At 50.2% G+C, this 26,854-nt stretch overlaps 1 protein-coding gene across 2 annotated transcripts in view; it reads right to left on the reverse strand.

The window, feature by feature from the left end:
- The window catches only part of ULK2 (unc-51 like autophagy activating kinase 2), a 78,470-nt gene that overhangs the window by 21,869 nt on the left and 29,747 nt on the right, over positions 1-26,854 (reverse strand). The window contains exons 6-16 of one of the 2 annotated variants that reach the window (XM_069971772.1): positions 24,904-25,077; positions 21,850-21,923; positions 18,099-18,200; positions 13,144-13,202; positions 12,328-12,410; positions 6,958-7,008; positions 5,170-5,261; positions 4,887-5,058; positions 3,712-3,772; positions 3,401-3,493; positions 590-727 (exon numbers count right to left, since the gene is read on the reverse strand). In XM_069971772.1, coding sequence (XP_069827873.1) covers positions 590-727; positions 3,401-3,493; positions 3,712-3,772; positions 4,887-5,058; positions 5,170-5,261; positions 6,958-7,008; positions 12,328-12,410; positions 13,144-13,202; positions 18,099-18,200; positions 21,850-21,923; positions 24,904-25,077 — 1,099 coding nt within the window. Of the gene's footprint in view, positions 1-589; positions 728-3,400; positions 3,494-3,711; positions 3,773-4,886; positions 5,059-5,169; positions 5,262-6,957; positions 7,009-12,327; positions 12,411-13,143; positions 13,203-18,098; positions 18,201-21,849; positions 21,924-24,903; positions 25,078-26,854 lie in introns of those variants that run through there. The other variant, XM_069971773.1, reaches the window with a different exon arrangement.

Below are 26,854 nucleotides of genomic sequence, written 5' to 3' on the forward strand. Positions count from 1 at the left end.
AACGTGCATGTATTATAGACCGTACCTGGGGGCCCATCCCAACAACGTGCATGTATTACAGACCGTACCTGGGGGCCCATCCCAATAACGTGCATGTATTACAGACCGTACCTGGGGGACCCATCCCAACAACGTGCATGTATTACAGACCGTACCTGGTGGCCCATCCCAACAACGTGCATGTATTACAGACCGTACCTGGGGGACCCATCCCAACAACGTGCATGTATTATAGACCGTACCTGGGGACCCATCCCAACAACGTGCATGTATTACAGACCGTACCTGGGGGCCCATCCCAATAACGTGCATGTATTACAGACCGTACCTGGGGGACCCATCCCAACAACGTGCATGTATTACAGACCGTACCTGGTGGCCCATCCCAACAACGTGCATGTATTACAGACCGTACCTGGGGGACCCATCCCAACAACGTGCATGTATTATAGACCGTACCTGGGGGACCCATCCCAACAACGTGCATGCATCCCAGACTGTACCTGGGGGACCCATCCCAACAACGTGCATGTATTACAGACCGTACCTGGGGGACCCACTCCACAATGTGCCTGTATTACAGACCTACCTGGGGGACCCGTGCGGGTTAGACGTTGGGCTCGCAGTTGTTGAGAGATTCTGCTCAATACGTTGATAGTTTCGTAGCTGAGTGGGAACAGGAATGGGCGCCGTCTCGCTGCGCGGTGATGTTTGAGGCTGGTTCTGCCTAAAGTCAAAGAACATGAAGAGCGGGAATAAATCCCTGTGTACCGGTCTCTGGCTTATCTGAACCATCGCACAACAGGAGCAGCAAAAACATGATGTTCAAAGCTAACGGCCTAAAAATCTATTTCTTCTATTTAAAGTGAGAAAAACGTTTGGAGGTGAAGGAGAGCGGAACGTTCCCTCCCGCGGACTCTACATTAGTGTCTACAGGCAAAAACAGTGAAGCTTGTAAATCAGCAGCCGACAAGTCCCTCCCTGACAGCCGGGCCCCGCTGAGCAAAACAAAGCAATTCTAGGAAAGTCAGCGACCAGCGAGAACAGGAAGTACAAGCGGAGGTCACAGCAGCGGCTTCTATCACCCGAGTATATGGCAGGTTACACAGAAAGGAACATTATGCTGCTGTGCAATACAAGGAACTCTTATCCACATCGCTCCCACTCCCGGAGTCAACAACCAGAACTTTCTCAACTCAGGAAACGGCGTAGTACAACTTCTCTCTCTACACACCTGGTAGCACCAAACCTTAGTAAAAGTGGGGATAAATACCTCATATACCCGGCTCTTATGTGTCTATAGCACACGGGACGCATCGGCATTGGACGCACACCGTGATAGCTACGTGCAATAGTGATGCACGGCCGATGAGTGTATAAAATAATAAAGCATTGACTTACCACGTTCCCCGGTGTCCTCGGGCCTTCCCCGGTCTCTGCAGCTCTGCCTTCTGCTCCAGTCTCCGCACTGACAGGCCATGGCCGTTAAGTCAATCACCGATGGCTGAGCGGCCTGCAGTCTTGTCAGTGCAGAGACCGGAGCAGAAGGCCCGAGGACACCGGGGAAGGTGGTAAGTCAATGCTTTATTATTTTACACTAAAGGCAAGGGCTGCCCGGGCATCAGTACCATATATAAACATACATACACATATATTACATATATACACATACATACATATACACACACACTGCTGCCTGATAGTCGGCCTGTTTAATTGCTCAGTAAAAGAGCGCTGATCTAATAGGACCCTATTACACCCAATCATGCAGATTTGGGTAGTTATCACCCTGTGACAACAATTAGCTGAGGAGCTGATCATCGGCTGATTATTGCCTGTCAGTAGTAAAAAAAAAACCAAACAAACAAAAAACCAGATGGCGACCACGCATTACTTTGTGTAATATGAGACACACAGTCAGCAATTGATGAAAGAGTATAGAAAATAATTAAGTTATACTTACCTCTCCAGGTTCTGCCGGTGTCCACCTGCCTGTCCACCAACACTCCTGAACCAGTCTTTGCAGTGACAGCCAGCTCAGCCAATCACTGGCCGCAGCGCTGCAGAGACGGGTACAGGACAGGTTCTGGTCAGTGGCAGGAAGGAGGACAGCAGGGGAGCCTGGAAAGGCAAGTATAACTTTATTATTTTATATATATGCTGGAATACCAGCAAGGGCTGCATGGACATCACTAATAATATATATATATATATATATATATATATATATATATATACACAGCCCTTGTTGCACGGTCTTTGAGCAGAGTAATAGGCTCAGTAAGCGAGTGCTGGTCTAGGAGAAGGGTCCAAACAAATATGGCCCATTCCAGTGTAAACAGGAGGGGCACGAGGTGCGGTCGCGTCTTGTGCAGCTGGATATCGGGCCCACTGGTTAGATCTCTGCCAGACACCCGAGTCTCAGACCCCCCCTGTAAGGACACAATGCCTCCTCCCAGCAGAGCGCTGGGCTTCGTGGTTCACCTCATATTATTCAATAAAAAAACAAGATAAAAAGGATTGTGGTTTTCAGTGAGAGTCTGCCAGCAAAGTGTTCATCCTCAGGAAACAAAAACAGAATGTGGGGAGCCTTCAGAGCAGCGCTCTGCTATATAGTCACTCTACAGATCCTCACAAGGGAGAGGTCAGCGGTAATAGGGTTATTATCTGACCCCATAAAAGCCTCTAACAAAAGGACTATTCCTAAGAACTGTCTGCAGCGCCGGTCCCACTCCCTGAAACGGAGAAACAGCCGAGCACCATGGAGGGGACTGTAACAGCAGCGAGAGCAGTACCATCACCTCGTCACTACAATGAGGGGGCACTATAACCAAGCCGTACACCATGGTTATTATTAATCATAGGCTGAAGCCAAAGGGCCAGTTCACACGGAGTTCAGTCTATGGGAGGGCTTGCGTCTCCTCTCTCCACCTGAAAGAAATTACATGTCAATTCTTCCGAGCAGAGAGAGGTGGCGCGCGAGCCCTCTCATAGACTGCCTGTATGACACGGAGGCTGGCGGGATTTTGCGGCAGAACTCTCCGCCACAGAATCCCGATAGCTTGCATGTCATACAGTTTTTACTCCGTGTGAAATGGCCTTAAAGCAGAAGTCCGGCAGACTATAAAATTCGATGGGGCAGGGGGAAATTGATTACAAGTACTAACTTACTTCTCCCCGTGGCTGTGGTGAGCGGCAGGACCGGCCTTAGGACCTCCGCCAGAAGGCATTTCCCCCCAAGTTGTGATGACGCCACAACTCCTGGCTGATGGACAGCCTGCTCAGCCAATCAGTGACTGGAGCAGCATCCCACCCCAGCAGTGGTGACACCATCCTCAGCATCTCCTGCCCAATAGGGACACATCAGCAGGTTAGATTGGTCTTTATATTGTGGACATACCTGTTGGTAACAGTTGAAGAGCTGCAACGAGACGAGCTACAAGGGACTTTCTGAGTTTGTCCAGAACCTCCCGATATATTCAGAGGAGACTGCCTGTAAATGGAGGATAGGGCCATAGTAATCAGCATCTGCACAAACATATATATATATATGATAGTCTATCACCGGCACATGAGCGAGTTACTGGGATAAACAGAGAAAACCAGAAATCCAGGCTGTGGCAAGAAGGCCGGAACCTTTCCTGCAGCTTTATTGCAGTTACACAGAATGTTCTACGCGGCTCAAACAATCCCAATAACAGCAGAACTTACCCTCCGCACATCAGGAACTCACTAGACGCCCTGCGCCCGGCCGTCCCTGTGGGCATATCGTCTGCAATAAAAAAACGGGCACAAATTATAGGACAAGAGGTCATGTGGATAAAGCGGAATTCTCTCCGTATTGTCTCCAATATTATTTGCAGCGCCCTAAAATATCACTGATGAAAATATAAAAACTGCTCTCCTTCTCGTTCTTGCAAATCTACTACAGAACCATATGTGCCCCATTAAATGGAGTCTATGGGCAGGTTGGGGCATCTTTATATGAGACCTTACACAGAGGCACATGGGGACCTTAAAGGGATTGTCCGGCATGAGATTCCTTTAAAAATACTGCTGTTATGTAGAAAGCAAAAAAAGAGCCTTTGCTTACCGCTCTGCGCTCCCCCGGTGTCCTCCTGCAGGTCTCCGGAGCCCCCGCTAATCGCAGCTGCCTCCACTCTCCAGGTGAATTAGTCTCGGGAGTGACAGCCCGCTCAGCCAATCACAAACTAAGACAGGACAGCGCTGTGGTGAGTGATTGGCTGAGCGGGTTGTCACTCCTGAGACTTATTGGGGAAGTGGAGGCGGCTGCCATTAGCGGGGGCACCGGAGACCTGCAGGAGGACAGCAGGGAGCGCGGAGGGGTAAGCACAGGCTCTTTTTTTTGTTTTCTATTTAACAGCAGCAGAATATTACAAGTTATCTCATGCCGGACAATCCCTTTAGTATAAAACAAAACATGTAATAAATATGCAAATTAGGTAATTTGATGCACCGGGGCAGTAGGCAGTACTTTATACCTGGATGCACAGATACGACGGCCCACCTGTTCCTGTTACCAGTACTAAGGGGATAGCTTCACCATTGCAGGGGGGGGGGGGGGGGCCTTAGTATATACTAGGGGGGTGGTAAGAGGAGCAGGCCGGCCCGATCAGTGCACCCAGGGGGAATGTACCCGCCCCAGGGCAACAGCTTAGCTTGCACATTGATGAAAACATCGATCTTTTCCCCCAAATCCATAGGTTCGGCCTACTTTCCTCTACTGCATGAAGGGGGCCACTTGTTTGTGTGATCACAATCCCAGCATGGCGGGGCTCTTGCCACCTTATGTAGGGCCCAGGGCACAAGCAAGTAGATATGTGGAGGTCTTTAGGAATAACATAGAATGCCCCCTGGAACCTTACACGAATGGTCGGAGGACGGGTTGCTTGGTACCAGGACAAAGTCGTCCGTGTCACACGAGGAGTTCTTGCTGCTGGTGCTGGCGGAGTCCTTGGAGATCTGTAAATAGTTTGGAGGACCCAATGGGGGTGACGAGAGATTCTCCTCCTGTATATGCTGCATATCTGGCAGCGACTGGGAAATACATAGGAAACAGGAATTATCAGAAGTGATTGTCTCCTGTTCAGTTACACAGGCTGGGTGAGGATCTGCTGAGGTCTACAATGTCAGGAGGGATCTACTTACCGGAGGAGAGGCAAAGCGACAAGACGGGGAGCTTCCACAGGAGCTGCCGGAAATACTGGACCCCGAGTAAGTAGGCACTGGGACCGGGCAGGCTGGAAACACAGGAGAGAGAGTATATACAGGAGAGTAAGTACATACAGGAGAGTAAGTACATAGAGGAAAGAGAGTATATACAGGAGAGTAAGTACATACAGAGGAGAGAGAGTATATACAGGAGAGAGAGTATATACAGTAGAGAGAAAGAGAGAGTATATACAGGAGAGTAAGTAGGCACTGGGACCGGGCAGGCTGGAAACACAGGAGAGAAAGTATATACAGGAGAGAGTAAGTATATACAGGAGAGTAAGCATATAAAGGAGAGAGAGAGAGAGAGAGAGAGAGAGAGAGAGAGAGAGAGAGAGAGAGTATATACAGGAGAGTAAGCATATAAAGGAGAGAGAGAGAGAGAGTATATACAGGAGAGTAAGCATATAAAGGAGAGAGAGAGAGAGTATATACAGGAGAGTAAGCATATACAGGAGAGAGAGTATATACAGTAGAGAGAAAGAGTATATACAGGAGAGTAAGCATATACAGGAGAGAGAGTATATACAGTAGAGAGAAAGAGAGAGTATATACAGGAGAGTAAGCATATACAGGAGAGTAAGTATATACTGGAGAGTAAGTATATACAGGAGAGTAAGTATATACAGGAGAGAAAGCATATACTGGAGAGTAAGTATATACTGGAGAGTAAGTATATACAGGAGAGTAAGTATATACAGGAGAGAAAGCATATACTGGAGAGTAAGTATATACTGGAGAGTAAGTATATACAGGTGAGTAAGTATATACAGGAGAGAAAGCATATACTGGAGAGTAAGTATATACTGGAGAGTAAGTATATACAGGAGAGTAAGTATATACAGGAGAGAAAGCATATACTGGAGAGTAAGTATATACTGGAGAGTAAGTATATACAGGAGAGAGAGAGTATATACAGGAGTGTAAGTATATACAGGAGAGAAAGCATATACTGGAGAGTAAGTATATACTGGAGTGTAAGCATATACAGGAGAGAGTGTATATACAGGAGAGAAAGTATATACAGGAGAGAAAGTATATACAGGAGAGAAAGTATATACAGGAGAGTAAGCATATACTGGAGAGTAAGCATATACTGGAGAGTAAGTATATACAGGAGAGTAAGTACTGTATATACAGGAGAGTAAGTATATACAGGAGAGTAAGTACTGTATATACAGGACAGTAAGTATATACAGGAGAGAGAGTATATACAGGAGAGAGAGCGTATATGCAGGAGAGAGAGCGTATATACAGGAGAGAAGGTATATACAGGAGAGTGAGTACATACAGGAGAGTAAGTATATACAGAAGAGAGAGCGTATATACAGAAGAGAGAGCGTATATACAGGAGAGAAAGTATATACAGGAGAGAAAGTATATACAGGATAGAGAGTATATACAGGAGAGAAAGTGGGGGCAGGGGGAGTAAGGCAATTATTAGAGGTGAGTATGCTCGGGTGCAATCCCTCAGCATCCGATAACCGGTGGCTGGAGGAGTTGGATGCCGCCCTGACTTTAACCCCCAGCAAACCCCCTCACTATATTATCATTAGGACTCGCACATGTCACTCTCCATTTACAGCTGGCAGAAGCTGATCCAGGAACGCAATGCTCAAGCACCCGCCTGCGAGGGTCCATGCAGCGGGCACATGTGGCAGCCATATTGCTAACCACAAGTCATATCAACAGTTACACTGAGAATATAATTTAGAGGGTACTCACACTTTTTGACTGTAGAAACCTGATCTAAGAAAGGATGACTGAAGAATCCCTCTGCGGAATAAGAAAGACAAACAGGTTATCACTATGGCCAAAGGAAGAGGCAGGGCCGAGACAGGAACTCTCAGAGAAGGGGAATCCCCATAGAAAACCTCTCCTGCTCTGGACATTTCCTGCATGACATACAGCAGCTAATAAGTATGGGAAGACTTGACAATTTTTAATAAAGGTAAATTACAAATCTATATAACTTTATGACACCAGTTGTTTGAAAGAATAAGACTTTCGCTGGACAACCCCTTTAATAAAGACAACAATCAGTCGAGTTGATCATGTTGCCTTTTGGCAACTTTAAGAATCATCAGCCGCACATCGCTACATGTAACAGGAAGGGCAGTCGACGTCTGATGATTGTGTGTATAAAATAATAAGGCTAATACTTACCTGTCCAGGCTCCCCCGCTGTCCTCCAGCTTTGTCTTTGGGATTCCCGGTCACCGCAGCTGCAGTTCTCACTTCTGGTCCCGTCTCTAAAGTGACAGGCCGCTCAGCCAATCACTGACCACAGTGCTGTCCCATCCTGGCCAGTGATTGGCTGAGGGGCCTTTCACTTCAGAGACGGGACCAGAAGTGAGAGCTGCAGCTGCGGTGACCGGGGAATCCCACAGACAAAGCTGGAGGACACCAGGGGAGCCTGGACAGGTAAGTATAACTCTTTATTACTTTACAAGAGCTGCACGATAATCGAGAGGTGTCCCAGGCTCTGTAAAGCTCTAGCAGATCTGCGCTCACTAATCCGGAATGTCGGCCCCAAGTAGCATATTACTGTCAGTGATCTTGACCATGTTGTGAAAGGGTTTTTCTCTACCAAGGAAAAAATTCTGCCATCATCCATGTGAGTTGTCTCCTGTGCTCTTCCACGTGAATTTTACAGCAGATTTTGCTGCAGATTCTCCATGCATTTCCCCACTAAACCACCAAGATGCTCTCTTAAAGGGGTATTCCACTCAACGGAATCATCCCCTCTCCTGGAGACTATACATGTCATTACTTTTTCTGTCTCCTCCCCCCAGTTCTGAGTCTGCAGCTTTGTGCTTAACAAACATAAAACTGTACAAGAGCCGGTCACTCCGTCTCCCCTTCATCCCCTCTCCCTTCTGAGACGGCTCATGTAAACAATGTCCCTGACTATTTATGTAAGCCATCTTGGAAAGGAGCAGCTGGCTCAGAACTGGGGGAAGGAGACAGATAAGGAAATTACATGAATGGAATGAATTGTTAGTTTCCAGGAGGGGGGATTCAGCATATATTTTACACAGGAATCTGTGCTGAGGAGCGAGGACTGGGAGTTATGTGTGGGATTGTTGTAAGGCCCCATTCACACGTCCGTGTCAGTTTTTACTGTCAGGAAATCCTGATCAGGAAGCCTCAAATGTCATCAGGATAGTATCAGGATTTCCTGACAGTAATCCGTTTTTACCATCAGGAAACCATCAGGAAAAACCTTCAGGATTTCCTGATGAGATAATATTGTCTAGTATGCCAACATAAATCACAGGTACCCGTGTACCTGGATGGCCACAGGCTGCAGAACTACAACTCCCATCATGGCCTGTCAGCAAGGCATGATGGAAGTTGTACGTCTGCAACCTGGATGGCCACAGACTGCAGAACTACAACTCCCATCATGGCCTGCCAGCAGAGCCATGATGGGAGTTGTACTTCTGCAACCTGGATGGCCACAGACTGCAGAACTACAACTCCCATCATGGCCTGCCAGCAGAGCAGGCAGGCCATGCACCGCACCGCATCTGCACCGCACTCTGGCCGGCCAGCCCTGTAGTGCCGGGCAGAGTGTGCGGTGCGGGGGGGATGGGGGTGTGCGGGTGATCGGACGGCGGCCGGGGCTGGCTCTCTACCAGTCCGGAATCGCGGGCACTTTCTTGATATACATCAGGAAAATGCCCGTGATTCCGGCGCTCCCATAGACTTCTATGGGGGCGTCCGTGCCGGATTTCCGGACGAAAATAGGACAGGATCTAAAAAATCCGGTCCTATTTTCCGGAACAGACACCCTTCAGGAAAAATCCGGAAGGGTGTCCGTGTCTAATGTTAGTCTATGAGTCCGGAAATCCGTCCGGATTTCCTGATAGGAAATCCGGACAGATTTTCCGGACGTGTGAAGGGGGCCTAAGAGAGTACTTTATTTTTTACCACATTTTTTCCACGTGAATTTTTTATTTACTGGATCTGGAAAATGAAGACGAAGCAGCTAATCCCATCAACCTAAAAGCTATTTTATAAAGTTAATAATTACAATCAAGAAATAAAACTGCAAAGGATGATGGGAACCATATTGTAAATCTGTAATAATCCTCCGCTGGTGAAGCCTTGTGTTCCTCCTGAGCTCAATAGGTTCATTTTCAGACATGTAAACAAACTATTCGGTTCCTCCCGTCCTGGCAGAAGACGAGGCCGAGAAATCATTAACTCCATGAGAGAGAAGCCAAAGCGAGGTGTGCACGGCCGCCACCAACTGTTCTGATCGGCCTCCAACGTCCACGAATCTCCCGACAGGACAATAAAGAGTCGGGAACAGAACGTTCTCAGGAGAATAAAAGCTTTTATCTTAAAACCCTGGAAATGTGGCGATGCCCCAATAGCACAGCGCAGTGCACTGCTTATACAGGAGGAGGAGGGGTGACGGCCCCAATAACACCGCGCTGTACACGGCTTATACAGGAGGAGGAGGGGTCACCGGTCACTGCCCCAATAACACCGCGCTGTGCACGGCTTATACAGGAGGAGGAGGAGGGGTCACCGGTGATGCCCCAATAACACCGCGCAGTGCACTGCTTATACAGGGGGAGGAGGGGTGACGGCCCCAATAACACCGCGCTGTGCACTGCTTATACAGGGGGAGGAGGGGTGACGGCCCCAATAACACCGCGCTGTGCACTGCTTATACAGGGGGAGGAGGAGGGGTCACCGGTGATGCCCCAATAACACCGCGCAGTGCACTGCTTATACAGGGGGAGGAGGGGTGACGGCCCCAATAACACCGCGCTGTGCACTGCTTATACAGGGGGAGGAGGGGTGACGGCCCCAATAACACCGCGCTGTGCACTGCTTATACAGGGGGAGGAGGGGTGACGGCCCCAATAACACCGCGCTGTGCACTGCTTATACAGGGGGAGGAGGGGTGACGGCCCCAATAACACCGCGCTGTGCACTGCTTATACAGGAGGAGGAGGGGTGACGGCCCCAATAACACCGCGCTGTGCACTGCTTATACAGGAGGAGGAGGGGTCACCGGTGACGGCCCCAATAACACCGCGCTGTACACTGCTTATACAGGAGGAGGAGGGGTCACCGGTGACGGCCCCAATAACACCGCGCTGTACACGGCTTATACAGGAGGAGGAGTCACCGGTGACGGCCCCAATAACACCGCGCTGTACACGGCTTATACAGGAGGAGGAGGGGTCACCGGTGACTGCCCCAATAACACCGCGCTGTACACTGCTTATACAGGAGGAGGAGGGGTCACCGATGATGGCCCCAATAACACTGCGCTGTGCACGGCTTATACAGGAGGAGGAGGAGGGGTCACCGGTGACGGCCCCAATAACACTGCGCTATACACGGCTTATACAGGAGGAGGAGGAGGGGTCACCGGTGACTGCCCCAATAACACCGCGCTGTACACGGCTTTTACAGGAGGAGGAGTCACCGGTGATGGCCCCAATAACACCACGCTGTGCACTGCTTATACAGGAGGAGGGGTCACCGGTGATGGCCCCAATAACACCGCGCTGTGCACTGCTTATACAGGAGGAGGGGTCACCGGTGATGGCCCCAATAACACCGCGCTGTACACGGCTTATACAGGAGGAGGGGTCACCGGTGATGGCCCCAATAACACTGCACTGTACACGGCTTATACAGGAGGAAGAGGGGTCACCGGTGACTGCCCCAATAATACTGCGCTGTACACGGCTTATACAGGAGGAGGAGTCACCGGTGACGGCCCCAATAACACCGCGCTGTGCACTGCTTATACAGGAGGAGGAGGAGGGGTCACCGGTGACGGCCCCAATAATACTGCGCTGTACACGGCTTATACAGGAGGAGGAGTCACCGGTGACGGCCCCAATAATACTGCGCTGTACACGGCTTATACAGGAGGAGGAGGAGGGGTCACCGGTGATGGCCCCAATAACACCGCGCTGTACACGGCTTATACAGGAGGAGGAGGAGGAGGGGTCACCGGTGACTGCCCCAATAACACGCGCTGTACACGGCCCCAATATATTTGCGCACCGATCACCATCACTACCAGGCATGTACAATATATAGAGACTATGATACAAGAGACATGATCTGCAGATGGAGGACGTATAAGAACGGCCATGTACTGTGTATTCCAGGTAAGTGTGCACCGCGCAGGTTTATTGTAACACGTTGGTTTGCACACCGGCTCTTACTTCCACGGCACATTACCTTTCCTTACAGATCCATCAGGAACATACAGACAACTATATCCAGCCCAGGGGAGGGGGGGGATTATATATGGAGGGGGGGGGGGGAGGGGGATGGGGATTATATATGGAGGGGGGGGTTTATATATATATGGGGGGGGGGGGATGGATTCTCAGGTTGTTCCCTGCGGACCATACACATGCACATGTAACTGAAAAGTCATCAGAATTATAGGGGGATTCCAGAGTTAAAATCTTATCACATATCCCCAGCATAGGTGATAGCGTCTGCAGGGTGGATTAATATAACTTCACACTGTCCATTATTTCTAATGTTCCATCCGCCAGTGGTGAAGGACTGCCCCCAAGCTGCCCCCAGGCTGCCCCCAAGCTCCCTCCAGTCCCATCATGCACATTTATATGCTCCCTTAATACAGTACGCACCAGCATGCAGATTTTTTTTTAAAGGGGAACTCCAGCAAAAAAATGTTTCTTTCAAATCAACTGGTGTCAGAAAGTTGTGTAGATTTGTAATTTACTTTAAAAAAAATAAATTTCTCCAGCCTTCCAGTACTTATCAGCTGCTGTATGTCCTGCAGGAAGTGGTGTATTTTCTCCAGTCTTAATTCTAATGGAGCTGCGCCACAGACAGGATATCGTCACACTGGGGGGCCAACAAACCTGTCCCCAGTGCTTCATGCTGGGCCGATGCCCGGGAATAAACCGGCCCCGTGCCCCTGTTCAAAAAAATGGACAACACCACTGGCATCCCTGTGCGGACGCTGGTCCATTGATGTAAGAAACGTAAAGCCATCGACCTGGATGGTTCATTCACCTTACAAACAATCACGGACAGAACTGCACGATATTAGGTCAGGAAACACAGGACTCACCGAAATCGAGGCGGTCTTTTTGGTTTCTCTGTAACAGTCCCAGCAGCAAGTCTGAGAGATACGCCGAGGTTTCTGCAGGAACGCTGGAACAATAGATGAGAGATACGTCACATAGAGAAAGCTGTACATGAGTATATGATGGGCACATCTGTCAGGGGGCAGCGGCCAATCACAGATCAGCAGCAGCATCGGGGATAGTGAAGACGAGGACACCAAGGAGAAGATTTCATGAGAAAACATTGAAAACTATGAGGTCGGGGTCAAACACATCTGAAGAGCTGGGTGGGGGGTACAGGGGGGCTCTGAGAGGTCACTTTTTAACATTTCTCATTACAGGGCAGACCATGTGGCGCACTGTGCAATGGGAGAGTCCCCCCCAATGGTTATTAGATGGGCGGACCGCTACGTGAATGGTGTGCAGATCAAGTCGATCAGCGCCTGTTAGTAAGGGCCTCTAGACCAGGAGTAGGGGATCTCTTGGCTCTCCAGCTGTTGCAAAACTACAACTCCCATCATGCCTGCATAGCAAAAGCATTAGCTGGAGAGCCAAGGTTCCCTACTCCTGGTTTAGACAGCCAAGACATGTGCTGGGCCACACGAATGATCACGCAATTGTTTGTGTGGCCTCTCCCCTAGATTGCTGAGCACACACACACTCTGGGAGACCTGCAGCAGAACGATAACTACTAGCCTCCAGATCGCAGAGCGTTTACTTGTCTCATCGCTGGGTCCATTACGTGGGGGGGATTATCAGCCCCTCCGGCCAGTAAGTGTCCCCCCCCCCTCACAGGTTGAAGTATTATAATGTGACAGTACCTTGGAACTAGGTTTTTATTCTTTTCATAAAACAGTCTCAAATCCTGAGGGCTATTCGCCTGTCAGAAAGAAATGGACAGATGTGAGCTCCATACCCATACATGCTCTCACACAATGTAATAACGTACGCTGCACACAGGGGGCACTAACACACACTCCAATATACCAAAACTAACACAAAACCATGTGCTCCGAGCGACTGACCCAAGACTGGAAGACTTAAAGGGAAACTATCAGCAGATTCGAAGAATCCAAGCTGCATGCAAGCTTACCTTCATCCTCGGCGCCGTTCCTGTACAGTTAGTAGTTAGATCCTTATGTTAATTGGGCAGTTTGGAGCACTGTGGGCGGGGCTACAGCTCCAAGAGCACCAATGAAGCTGGGGTGAATGAGTGGTTAACAGCCCTGCCCCCAGTGCTCCAAACTGCCCGATTAGCAAAAGGATGTAACTATTAACTGCACAGGCGCAGAGGAAGAAGGTAAGATTCTTCTAACCGGCTGATACTGTCCCTTTAAAAATAGAAGTGCAGGAAAACCTCATTTTTTTAAAGAGTCACTGTCGTATTTTTTTTTTTTTGCAGAAATCAATAGTCCAGGCGATTTTAAGAAACTTTGTAATTGGGTTTATTAGCCAAATCTGCCATTATCTGCATGTAAAAAGCCTTTTCCCAGGTCCCCCCCTCCTTCCTCTTTTTCATCCACTCTGAAAAATCTGAAAATTGTGACTTGTTGCAGGAGTCGTCCCCTGTCTGCTCTATGGAGAGGGGAGGGGGGAGGAGGAAGGAGGGAGTTAGCCGGCAGCAGAAAGCAGATAACAGAGGATTACAGGCACGGAGCTGGGTGACAGCTGTAATCTGAGCTCAGACAGGTCACTGGTGACTGTCACAGGAGATATCCCGTGAGGGATTTGTAGATTAACTCTTTGTTGTCCTGTTTTGGTCTTTTCTTTAGCTCTCTCCATAGGAGAACAATGAAGACAGGGGGGAGAGCTTCAAACTGATTTTTCATGATAAAAATGCATTTTTCGGATAATAAACCCAATTACAAAGTTTCTTAAAATCGCCTGGACTATTGATTTCTGCAAAAAAAAAATTCACGACAGTGACACTTTAAATTTCATCCTGCCCCGCTGTCTTACAGAGAGGTGCGGGCTGTGCTGGTCTGTGATAGGGACGGGAGCATGAAGCAAGGTAGGTGCTGGGCGGGAGGGAGACCCCCAGGATGATGAGACATGTGAATCCCCTCCCTGCACCGGAGCGGTCATCATCTGGTACGGGGATATAAGGGGCAGCACTGAGCCGGGCACATCCTGCAGGACACTGGTGAGCAGAGCAATCATTCATATAATGCTGCTGCCATGCGGCCCTGTTTGTAGCTCTGTCCATCCCGATCCCCGCCAGGCAGCTCTCCGGTCCACAATATGGCTGCCTATGGAGGAGCTTGTGGTATTACACGTCTGCCTCCTCCCTGCTTGAGCTCAGTGCACAGCTATAGGCGGCCATAATATGGGGGGCCTGGCAGGGTATGAGTGCATGTACCTATATACAGTATATACAGGGAGTACTAGTATATACACATTGCCTATGAGAGTATGAGGCTGGTCCATCCTGCTGGCGATCAGAACCTGATGTAAGCGAATCACGTCATGTCCCCTCTATCATCTCTGACCCCTGGAAAATAGGGAGGGGGCTAAGGAGGTAAAGACTTCAGGCAGCTCCATAGCTACGTCCCCAATGCTGCCCGGACTGAACGCAGCGGCCCGTACTGAACGCACCAGCCCGTACTGAACGCAGCCGCCCGCACTGAACGCAGCCGCCCGCACTGAATGCAGCCGCCCGTACTGAACGCACCAGCCCGTACTGAACGCAGCCATTATACCGGGCACCGCTCACTCCTGACCTCTGTAGAGAAGCATTTGGCAGGGGAACTCCATCCATCTAGTAATAAGCGGTGTGAAGTCTGACAAATCGATGTGAGGAGAAACCAGATTAGATTATGAAGGAAATGACTGGGCGGACAATGATACCGATCTACACGGACAGGAACAGGACTTCATCTGCCATACTTAAAGGAGAAGTCCGGCCATTCCTAAAATGTGGTGGGGGGTTGTGAAAGGAAAAGGCCTGACCCGGCTGATGGACTGGCTGCTCAGCCAATCAGTGACTGGAGCAACATCCTGCCCCATCGGCCAGTCCAGCAGCCGGGTCGTGACATGTTAAGGGCCTATTACACGGATCGTTTAGAGGAGCAAACGAGCGCTCTCAGCACTCGTTTGCTCCTCGTTCCCCGCTCGCTGCTGCAGCGAGCGGGTGAGTGCGGGAGGGGCGGCGGGGAGCTGCGGGGGGGCCCATAGGATACAGCAGCGTCTGCTGCCGATGCTCCTATTCAACGGAGCGACGGCAGCAGATCATTGCTGTATTAGTCACTTGTTTTTCAACATGTTGAAAAACAAGCGACTGCAACGATCAGCCGACATGTCAACTGTCAACGATGTCGGCTGATCGTTGCACTCTATTCCACGGGATGATTATCGTCCGTAGCGGGCGATATCGGCCGAATACGGACGATAATCGTTCCGTGGAATAGGGCCTTTAAAGGAGAAGTCTAGTGGATTATAAAATCCGGGGGTTGGCAGGGGGGGGGGGGGAGCACTGTGAGTAGCAGGAACGGCCTGGGGACCCCCGCCCCAGGCTAAGAGAGTCAGCAGGAGGGATCATAGACAATGTGTGACGTCGGGAGTATCGTGTACCAGCGGACCCCCTATCCTGTAGGTCTATATAATACCAGCGGACCCAGGGCTCCAGATGGCGACCAAAATGGTCGCCAATGCGACTGACATTTTGCAAATGGCGCCCAGATTTATTAATCTGGGCGCCATTTGCGACTGGCCCCGGCGGCAGCGCGCTGTCTCTTTAAGATGCGCGGCTGATGCGCGGCTGCCGGGGGTGTCCCGTCCTATCCCCGGCAGCGCGACGCATCAGTGAGCTGCCTGGGGCCCTGACTTCCGGCACAGGAAGTGCACGTCAGAGACGCTTCCTGTGTCAGAAGTCACAGCCCCGGCGTACAGAGAGCTCACTGACGCGCCGCGCTGCCGGGGATAGGACGGGACACCCCCGGCAGCCGCGCATCAGCCGGGGACAGCGCCTGAAGAAGAAGAGGATCGCCGGGGGAGCGGGTTGTCAGGTGAGTTTGTGTGTTTGTTTTTTTTTTAATATTGCTTAGCATAGAGGAAAGGGGGGGGGGGGGCTTTATAATGGGGGGAAGAGAAGGGGGGCATCTATAATGGGGGGAGAAGAGGGGCCATCTTCAAGGGGGGGAGAGGGGGCCATCTATAAGGGGAGGGGGTATCTATAAGGGGGGGAGAAGAGGGGGCATCTATAATGGGGGGGGGGAGAGGGGGCATCTATAAGGGGAGGGGGTATCTATAAGGGGGGAGAAGAGGGGGCATCTATAATGGGGGGGGAGAGGGGGCCATCTATAAGGGGAGGGGGTCATCTATAAGGGGGGGAGAAGAGGGGGCATCTATAATGGGGGGGGGGGAGGGAGCCATCTATAAGGGGAGGGGTCATCTATAAGGGGGGGAGAAGAGGGGGCATCTATAATGGGGGGGGAGAGGGGGCATCTATAAGGGGAGGGGTTATCTATAAGGGGGGAGGAGAGGGGGCATCTATAATGGGGGTAGAGAGGGGGCATCTATAAGGGGAGGGGGCCATCTATAAGGGGGGGAGGAGGGGGCATCTATAATGGGGGGGAGGAGGGGGCATCTATAATGGGGGTAGAGGGGGTCATCTATAAGGGGAGGGGGCCATCTATAAGTGTAGGGCAAACTGGCTGCAGACACTGGGAGATAGATATATGCACAATTATTATTATCAGGGCCCCTCAGGTGTCTGTATTGTAGGGGGTCACTTGCATTAGTCACTAGGTGAGAGATATATCTATCTATATACACATCTTGTGGGGGGTCACTATGGCTGCAGTCATAAGTCTAGCTCAGTATGTATAGACTGTTGCAAGCTTTTAAAGGGAACCTGTCACCCCCGGTGCCGGGGTGACAGGCTCCCAACCCCCCGTTAGAACCCCCTATACTCACCTCATCGCGCCGGGTCCCGCTTCTGAAGATGGTCGGGTCACGGAGATCTCAGCCGCTGCAGCCCGGCGCGCGCACTGAGAGATGAGTCCAACGCTCATAGAGAATGACGGAGCGCTGGACTCTCCCATCATTCTCTATGAGCGTTGGACTCATCTCTCAGCGCACGCCGGGCTGCAGCGGCTGAGATCTCCGTGACCCGACCATCTTCAGAAGCGGGACCCGGCGCGATGAGGTGAGTATAGGGGGTTCTAACGGGGGGTTGGGAGCCTGTCACCCCGGCACGGGGGTCGACAGGTTCCCTTTAAGTTCAAGTTCAGAAGAGTAAGCCTCATTAAAAGGCTAGCCAAGTGAAGCTGAAGTACTGAGTCAGACTGAAAACGTTCAACATGGAAACTTGCAACTTGACAACCATATACAAACTAAGAAAAGAAAGGATCTAAAGGAGGAGGCTGCTGCCGTGGCCTCTGCACACAGTAAGTCCCATTTAACATAACATTAATTTTACATGGTTTAAAATGTTGGCGACCAAATATTCTATTTGGCGCCTAAATTTTTCAGGTTAGGAGCCAATGGCTCCTAGGTAAATTTTTTAGTCTGGAGCCCTGAGACCCCCTATCCTGTATGTCCATATAATGCCCGCGGACCCCCTATCCTGTATGTCCATATAATGCCCGCGGACCCCCTATCCTGTATGTCTATATGATCTGTAATCTAAGGCGCAGACCCCCATCATAAAACCTACAGTCAGAATATCAGATCATTGTGAGGGATCAGGAAGGTGCCAGGAACCACAGATCGAACTCAACACCGAAACCACAGGCGGTAAATTATCCCCGGAAGATGAATGGAGCCAAGTGGTTACCTGGAAGGGCGGCTTGCCGACCAGACACTGATAGATGACCGTCCCGATGCTCCACAGATCCGCCTTGGCATCGTAATGCTGAGACATGATGACTTCTGGGGCCTGGAAGGTAAAAGCGCGTCAGCCGGAAACATGAGCGGCAAATACTGCGAAACACATACAGGATCCCGCAGCATGGGCCGGGACACATACAGGATCCCAGATCATGGGCCGGGACACATACAGGATCCCGCAGCATGGGACGGGACACATACAGGATCCCGCAGCATGGGCCGGGACACATACAGGATCCCGCAGAATGGGCCGGGACACATACAGGATCCCGCAGCATGGGCCGGGACACATACAGGATCCCAGATCATGGGCCGGGACACATACAGGATCCCGCATCATGGGCCGGGACACATACAGGATCCCGCAGCATGGGCCGGGACACATACAGGATCCCAGATCATGGGCCGGGACACATACAGGATCCCGCAGCATGGGCCGGGACACATACAGGATCCCGCAGCATGGGCCGGAACACAGACAGGATCCCGCATCATGGGCCGGGACACATACAGGATCCCAGATCATGGGCCGGGACACATACAGGATCCCGCAGCATGGGCCGGGACACATACAGGATCCCGCAGCATGGGCCGGAACACAGACAGGATCCCGCATCATGGGCCGGGACACATACAGGATCCCAGATCATAGGCCGGGACACATACAGGATCCCAGATCATGGGCCGGGACACATACAGGATCCCGCAGCATGGGCCGGGACACATACAGGATCCCGCAGCATGGGCCGGGACACATACAGGATCCCGCAGCATGGGCCGGGACACATACAGGATCCCGCAGCATGGGCCGGGACACATACAGGATCCCGCAGCATGGGCCGGGACACATACAGGATCCCGCAGCATGGGCCGGGACACATACAGGATCCCGCAGCATGGGCCGGGACACATACAGGATCCCAGATCATAGGCCGGGGCACATACAGGATCCCGCAGCATGGGCCGGGGCACATACAGGATCCCGCAGCATGGGCCGGGGCACATACAGGATCCCGCAGCATGGGCCGGGGCACATACAGGATCCCAGATCATGGGCCGGGGCACATACAGGATCCCGCAGCATGGGCCGGGACACATACAGGATCCCGCAGCATGGGCCGGGGCACATACAGGATCCCGCAGCATGGGCCGGGGCACATACAGGATCCCGCAGCATGGGCCGGGGCAAATTCAGGATCCCGCAGCATGGGCCGGGGCACATACAGGATCCCGCAGCATGGGCCGGGACACATACAGGATCCCGCAGCATGGGCCGGGACACATACAGGATCCCAGATCATGGGCTGGGACACATACAGGATCCCGCAGCATGGGCCGGGGCACATACAGGATCCCGCAGCATGGGCCGGGACACATACAGGATCCCAGATCATGGGCTGGGACACATACAGGATCCCGCAGCATAGGCCGGGACACGGACACTTTTCTGGTTATTTTGCAATTTTTAATTTTCCCATTCCAACATCTGACATTGCTTGTTTCCCAGACTATTGGCACCATCTGCATTTCATTTTATTCTTTTGTTTTTTTGTGCTCATATTTTGCAATTTAAAGTGGTACTCCAAAATGTTTTCTTTCAAATTGGCTAGTGTCAGAAAGTTATAAAGATGTGTAATTTACTTCTTTTTAAAAAGCTCCAGTCTTCCAGTACTTATCGGCTGCTGTATGTCCCGCAGGAAGTGGTGTATTCTCTCCAGTCTGACACAGTGCTCTCTGCTGCCACCTCTGTCCATGTCAGGAAGTGTCCAGAGCAGCAGCAAATCCCCATAGAAAACCTCGCCTGCTCTGGACAGTTCCTGACATGGACAGAGGTGGCAGCAGAGAGCACTGTGTCAGACTGGGGAGAATACACCACTTCCGCAGGACATACAGCAGCTGACAAGTACTGGAAGACAGATTTTTAAATAGAAGTAAATTACAAATCTATAAAATATTTTTTTAACCTCACTATGAGAGGGAATACTTATTGTACAGGCAGTAATGTTGACAGGCAATGTATTGGGCCGTGGCCTAATAGCTATTGATCGCCACCCTGGGGCTTTTCTTCCCCCGGTTGTCACTCCTAAGGGAAGGGGGTAAGTTACACATCTCATTTTGTGGCAGTTTTTCTGCATTTATTTGAGCAATAAGCTAGAAGCAGATCCAGCAGAAAGTAGTATAAGGGACCATTCACACGTCCGCATAATACTGTCCGTGCATGGAGCTCCCCGCATCACCATTCATTATACTATAGAGAGCTCCAAAACTGTTCAAATCTGTGTGCCATTGAACTGACACAATATGTCAGTACAGTAGCGTGAATATTTAAAGGGAATCTATCACTAGGATTATTCCGCCATAAATGAGGGCAGCATAAACTAGTGACAGAAACGCTGAACAGATCGGTGTATTACTGACATCATTTTGCTCAGCCGTTCTACTAATATGCAGGAGAATAGGTTTCTGGCCACACCCCTCCCCGCCCCCTGCTGCTGATTGACGGGTGACTGCCTATACACAGTTCCGGAGCTTGCTGCAGCATAATGAATGCTGATGCTGGGAGCTCGAAGGTCCGGTTCACAGAATACTTACTGTCCGTGCAGGGGCCGTATTTTGTAGACGTGTGAATGCCCCCTTAGGATCACTTAGAGTCGACCTTGGATATTATACTTAAGGACAGGGATGGGGAACCTTCAGCCCTCCAGCTGTGGCAAAAGTACAACTCCCATCATGCCTGGACAGCCAACGCTTCAGCTGGAGAGCCGAGGTCCCCGACCACTTTAATTAATATGTAACTCTCACTATCCAGGCATGATGGGAGTTGTAGTTTTTCCACAGCTGGAGGGCCTGGTCTAGGACAATGTTGAGTAATGTGTCTCCGTCTATGCTGCTTGTCCACAGACCCCCCCCCCCCCTATATCCTCTATGATCGGCTCATTCGGAGCAGGGGGTCACCGCACTCTTGCACAGTAACTTCTTGTCTTCAGATAACAGGATTCTAGGAACTGAGCTATCAATCGTGTGTGTGAACGCCGCCATAATCTGACTGACCGGTCACAGTGACTCACAGGATCACAGCGAGATCTCTGAGCAAACATGGCGGGACACAAGATACTGATGGACACTGACGGCAGCACAATGATCGGAGAACCCAACCCCCATGAGAGAGAGCGGCCCCGTACAGTCACAGGCATCAGTCTATGGGATCTCCTACATCCACTGTCCAGGGCCCTCAATATTTTTTAAGGGTAATACCCTGACATATGATCCAGACGTATAGTATAGCAATACACAATGCCAGAACAGGGGACAAAAGGACAGTCGTAATCAATCATGGCCGCCACTCTGTAGTGCGTGCACCGACGGCCAACTTCCTATTGACTTCAACGGAGCGTAATATTACAATGAAAATACAGCCGTATTCTGGTATTATTCTATGGTGTGTGAACATTTCCTCTGAATAGCAGATACTCCGGGGGGTATGAGCTGTGGGATGAGTGAGGAGGAAGCGATCGCTGACCCGTCATGTCGCTCCCCGCGACTGAGCACGGCCACTAATGGTTTGGTGTAACGGCCTTATGGGGCCACTCTACTAGTTACAATCACTATAATAGGTAACACTATAAGAATATCCGAGTCCTGTCCTGGAATAAACGTACATTAGTGTTACTTTAAGAAGGCCGAGAGCTTGTACTGACCATGTACATGGGGGATCCGCAGAGGGTGGCCGCCATCATGTTACTCTGTAAGTAGCGTGCAAAGCCAAAGTCCGCTAAGATAAAGAGAGAAAACAATGTGTGAGGATGGGGATCATTCACCGATAGACGTGGAAGGGATCATTCATCACGTTACTGCAAGAGCTCGGAGGGAGGGAAGACAAGGTGGGAAATGCTCTGTGACTCGTTTAACGTTTGTCAGTTTTTGTCCCTCGTCATCGAGGAAGGAGACAAAAAGGGAAACAGACAGACTAGACCATGGACGGGGAACCTCGGAAGCTTCAGCTGCTGCAAAACTACAACTCCCATCATGCCTGGACAGCTAAAGCTGGAGAGCCGAGGTTCCCGACCACTAACCTGCTGTTATGTTCCCATAGAAAGCTGAGAAGGAAGGGAATTCTCCTACTGTCATCAGTTTAGTGAATATGTAAATTAGGCTGTTTAGTGCCCTGAGGGCGGGACTAACACCCTCAGTGCACTGGGGGGCGGGACTAACACCCTCAGTGCACCAATCTGTCCCCCCCACTCACCCCTCATGGATATAGAGATGGTGCTGGGATGTCACTCTGGTGCTGTAGAATGCCGGATGAATATCGGAGGTGGGCCGGTGAGGGGGATCTGCACCCCCTGGGCACCCAACTTCCTTATTTGCATATCAAGTAAACCCAATATTTAGGGAAAACAATACTGAGGATGAAGTTAAGAAAATAACTTTTATTCTCAGTGTTCCAGGCAACATAACAGAAGGGTAGAATCTTCTAACCTAATGTTCCTTTCCCTTTAAGGGTGAGGTAACACATAGAGGAAGTTTGCAGTGAAATCTGCTACGATTCCGCTATGTGTGACCCAACCCTTAAAGGGAAACAATCAGCAGGTTAGATGAATTTCCCTATAGCAGGGGACGCTGAGGATGACGCTAAGTCATCTACGTCAGCTTACCTTCCTCTTCGGCGCTGTTTCCATGCAGTTTAAGGGTATAAACCCACACACCGTATATGCAGCGTATTTACTGCTGCTATACGCAGCAAATACGCAGCAGATTAGATCTAAATAACTGAACACAGCATCAAATCTGCACCATCAAATCTGCTGCGTATTTTCTGTGTATCTGCTGCGTATACAGTGTGTGGGTTTGTACCCTAAAGTTACATTGCTAATAAGGTGGTTTGGTGCACTGGGGGTGGGACCTGAAAATGGAACGTTCCAAAATTGCACCTTAAGGGTGGGTTCACATTACGGAATCCGCGCAGATGAATTCTGTCAGATTCTGTCACTAGTATGTACTGATGGCCACGCGCCTTTCTGTCGGCTCCTTAGACACCATTCTATGGACAGGCCGATTCCGGTATCGCCCAAAAGACTGACATGTCAATTATTTCGGCGGAATGTGGAAATCGCCCGTGCAAAATGGTGTCTATGGAGCCAGCGGAGAAGCAGCGGCCGTGAGTGCATGCCAGAGATGGAATCCGCCGGAAGTTATCTGCGCAGGTTTCGTAGTGTGAACCCGGCCAAATACTGAGGTACAATATTAGCATAAAGTAAGCTGCTGAGCTGGTGTCACGTTAGACTAAAGTATCCAAGATGTTTAGCAAGAGGAACCAAAGTCATCAGACAGCGAGCTGCAGGGATAAATCTGGCCCATCCCCGGCTGACTGATCCAGGTTATGCCGTCTGGGTATTAGGACAGGATTAGTGACTCTGGCCGAATGATGCGTCACAGTGATAGAACAGCGACAGCAGCCGATCAATAGTGGATTCACACAGAGGCTGAGGAGCAGCGACTATGGGTAATATATATATATATCATACACATGACAATAACCCACAACTATCCAGCAAGGCAAAGACCTGCTAAATCTACCGCACAGTAACGTCCATGACCATCACGTTCTGGGCTCTGCACACACTGACGGGAGGGGTACAGCTCGGGGAGCAGACGGGGTAAAGCTGACATTGCTGACGGCAGACCTTCCATCAGCAGCAGAATGGTGCACAGACCCTACCTGTACACAGACCCAGGAACCAAACACCGACAACCACAAGAGGTTTCTTATCCTGGACCCGTCCCAGCTGCCACCTGCTGCAGGAGCGACGGTCTGCGCCCAGAACACAAGCGCAGGAGAGTAAACAGGACCTAAATGACCATGGCAGGGTAATGAGCCATGTGTTCTGGGCACAGACCTATCCGGACCTAGAAGAGCTGATGTTGTGGTGCTCTAGAGCACCGGCGCATCCTAGTCACATGGTCACCAGAGGCGGCTGAGTCTCATATTCAGCTCGGAAGTTGGGATGTACCTGAGCGTGCGGCATCTGATTACCTGAAGTAGTTGGATTCTGCCCTAAAGCTGCCTGGAAAACATGGATACAGCCATAGGCCATAGGTTCTTTCCATGTTTTCCAGAACTCCCTAGGGCGGCATCCATCTCAGCCACCAATAATCAGATGCCACCCGCTCGGGTTTGGATAACCCAGAGCTGCTTGTTAGTCGCTTATCTAATGACTAGATATTATATACTGACCAATGCATTTCTAGTATTCTGTGATGACATCAGGTACATTGTGTATGTGATGCTGTAGCCAATCGCTGGTCTCTGCCATCGCCTTCTATAGGTTTGGTGTGTGACCTCAAGGACCAGTGACCGGATGCAGTACAGGGCGGAGGGCACAAGGTACACAACATTACTGCCGCAGATCTGGCAGAGGAGACGCCATGACACTGCAGCAGCGACAAAGTGAAGGGCGCATGGAAAACTAATAAAAAACCCTAAAACGCGCAAACCCTATTACATGCAAACCCTGCGATACGCAAACCCTATTACATGCAAACCCTACAACGTGCAAACCCTATTACATGCAAATCCTATAATACGCAAACCCTATTACATGCAAACCCTATAAAACACATGCCTTATTACATGCAAATCCTATAAAACGCATGCCGTATGACAGGGAAACCTTATTACAGTAACTGTTACAAAAGCAATGTCTGGTCGGAATAGTAATAATACTTAGTGAAATATTTCTATGGCCACTTACCAATCTTTATTCGGATGCCACTGAATGTTGACTTCTTGCGGCTGGCATAGGAGAGAAGTATGTTCTGCGGCTTCAGGTCCCTGTGGATAATGCCCTTGCTGTGTAACACCCGCATGGCAGCTGCGATCTGCTGCAGGAAGACTCTGATGGTGTCCTCACTCAACGTTCCTTTGGCTGCATTGGGGAATATGAAACAATGTGTTATTGGCACCCACGTATCAACATTTATGGAGCCCACAGCCTGCACAGCTCTGGGAGTCGGGTCGTGACATCACCCTGTTATCCAGGAAGTGACATCACCCTGTTATCCAGGAAGTGACATCACCATGTTATCCAGGAAGTGACATCACCATGTTATTTAGGAAGTAACATCAGCATGTTACCCAGGAAGTGACATCACCATGTTATCCAGGAAGTGACATCACCATGTTACCCAGGAAGTGACATCACCATGTTATCCAGGAAGTGACATTACCATGTTATCCAGGAAGTGACATCCCCATGTTATCCAGAAAGTGAAGCCTTGATGCAGTAGTAAGTGCAGGGAAAAAAGCACTTTATAAGCATTTCCCATAAGTCTATATTGGGGATTTTTATAGCTTTTGGGGGCAATACAATACTTTAATACAAAATATTTGCTGGACTTCTCCTTTAAATGACTTCGGCATAAACTAGTGACAGAAATGCTGAACAGATGGGTGTATTACTTACATTATTCTGTTCAGCCGTTCTCCTAATATGCAGGAGAATAGGATTTTTGCCACACCCCTTCCCCCCGCTGCTGAGTGACAGGTGATTGCCTATATACAACATGGATAAATAATTGCCAATCAGCAGCTGGCGGGCGGAGTTTTCTGCTTCTCATGAATATCCAGGACTACTGGGCTCATGCACATAATGGAGAGGACTACTTATTGTCCATGTTAAGAATCAAGACCTGTGATAGGTGGATTGCCAAACCCCCTTATTCTTACACAGCGACTGTCCCTTTAGTAGTACATCAATGTCAACATTAGCAATGTGCAAGGCTTGCGCACGCTCGGGTTTATCTGTACGGGAGCGTGCGGCATTTGATTGCCGGTGGCCTGAGAAGTTAGAGGCAGCCCTAAGGAGTCCCAGGAAACATGGATACAGACATAGGCCATAGGCTGCATCCTTGTTTCCCTAGATTCCCTAAGGCGGCATCAAACTTCTTCAGGTGCAGAGGAACGCGAGCGTGTACAAGGTTAGCTCATCTCTAGTCTACATCAATACAAAGCAAGAAGAAAGCGCTGATGTGTTGGTGAGGTATATTAGATATATTTCAGGGGTAATTCTTAACACTAGCAGGCAGGATACATGTGGGTAGAAGGAGAAGCCGCGGGGGAGCTGACGGCCATTGTTACACATAAGTAACCATTGTGGTGAATTAAAAGGAGTCGAGAGACTGCCAGGGATATGTCGCTCAGTTCTCGAGAAGTCGACAGCAACGACAAAGCTTTGGTTCTCCCTGAGGAAAAGATTATGTATTTGTGCTTCCAGAATTGTCAACTCTTTTCATGCAGCTTCAGCCTGACACCGCGGCTGCCCGCGCCAAGCCCTGTGCCGGGACGGGTTATGTAAGGACAGAATACAGATTACAGCGAGAGCTGGCAGCCGGGACCCAGTGCTCATTGCGTCTGATGACAAAGGATAAAACAACACCGCACAATCCACAGACGACAACACAAAAGGCACAGACAGCATATAAAGCTCGTATGTAGCCGAGTATTAGGGACTGAGCCAGTCTCACTTTACACCATGTTTGATAAATCTCCCCCATGAGCAGAACCTGAAGGGGATGGAGACTCTCCACTGTCTCTGCTTCCTCTATGTACATGATGATAATATTTGCTAGTCTATAGTCACCGGAGCCGGCTGCCAGGACCGTCAGGATTGTGGCCTATGAGGGCTCCATAACACAAGGGAAGCT

Source organism: Dendropsophus ebraccatus, chromosome 5 (assembly GCF_027789765.1).
Source record: "Dendropsophus ebraccatus isolate aDenEbr1 chromosome 5, aDenEbr1.pat, whole genome shotgun sequence".
NCBI classification, from domain to species: Eukaryota; Metazoa; Chordata; class Amphibia; order Anura; family Hylidae; genus Dendropsophus; species Dendropsophus ebraccatus.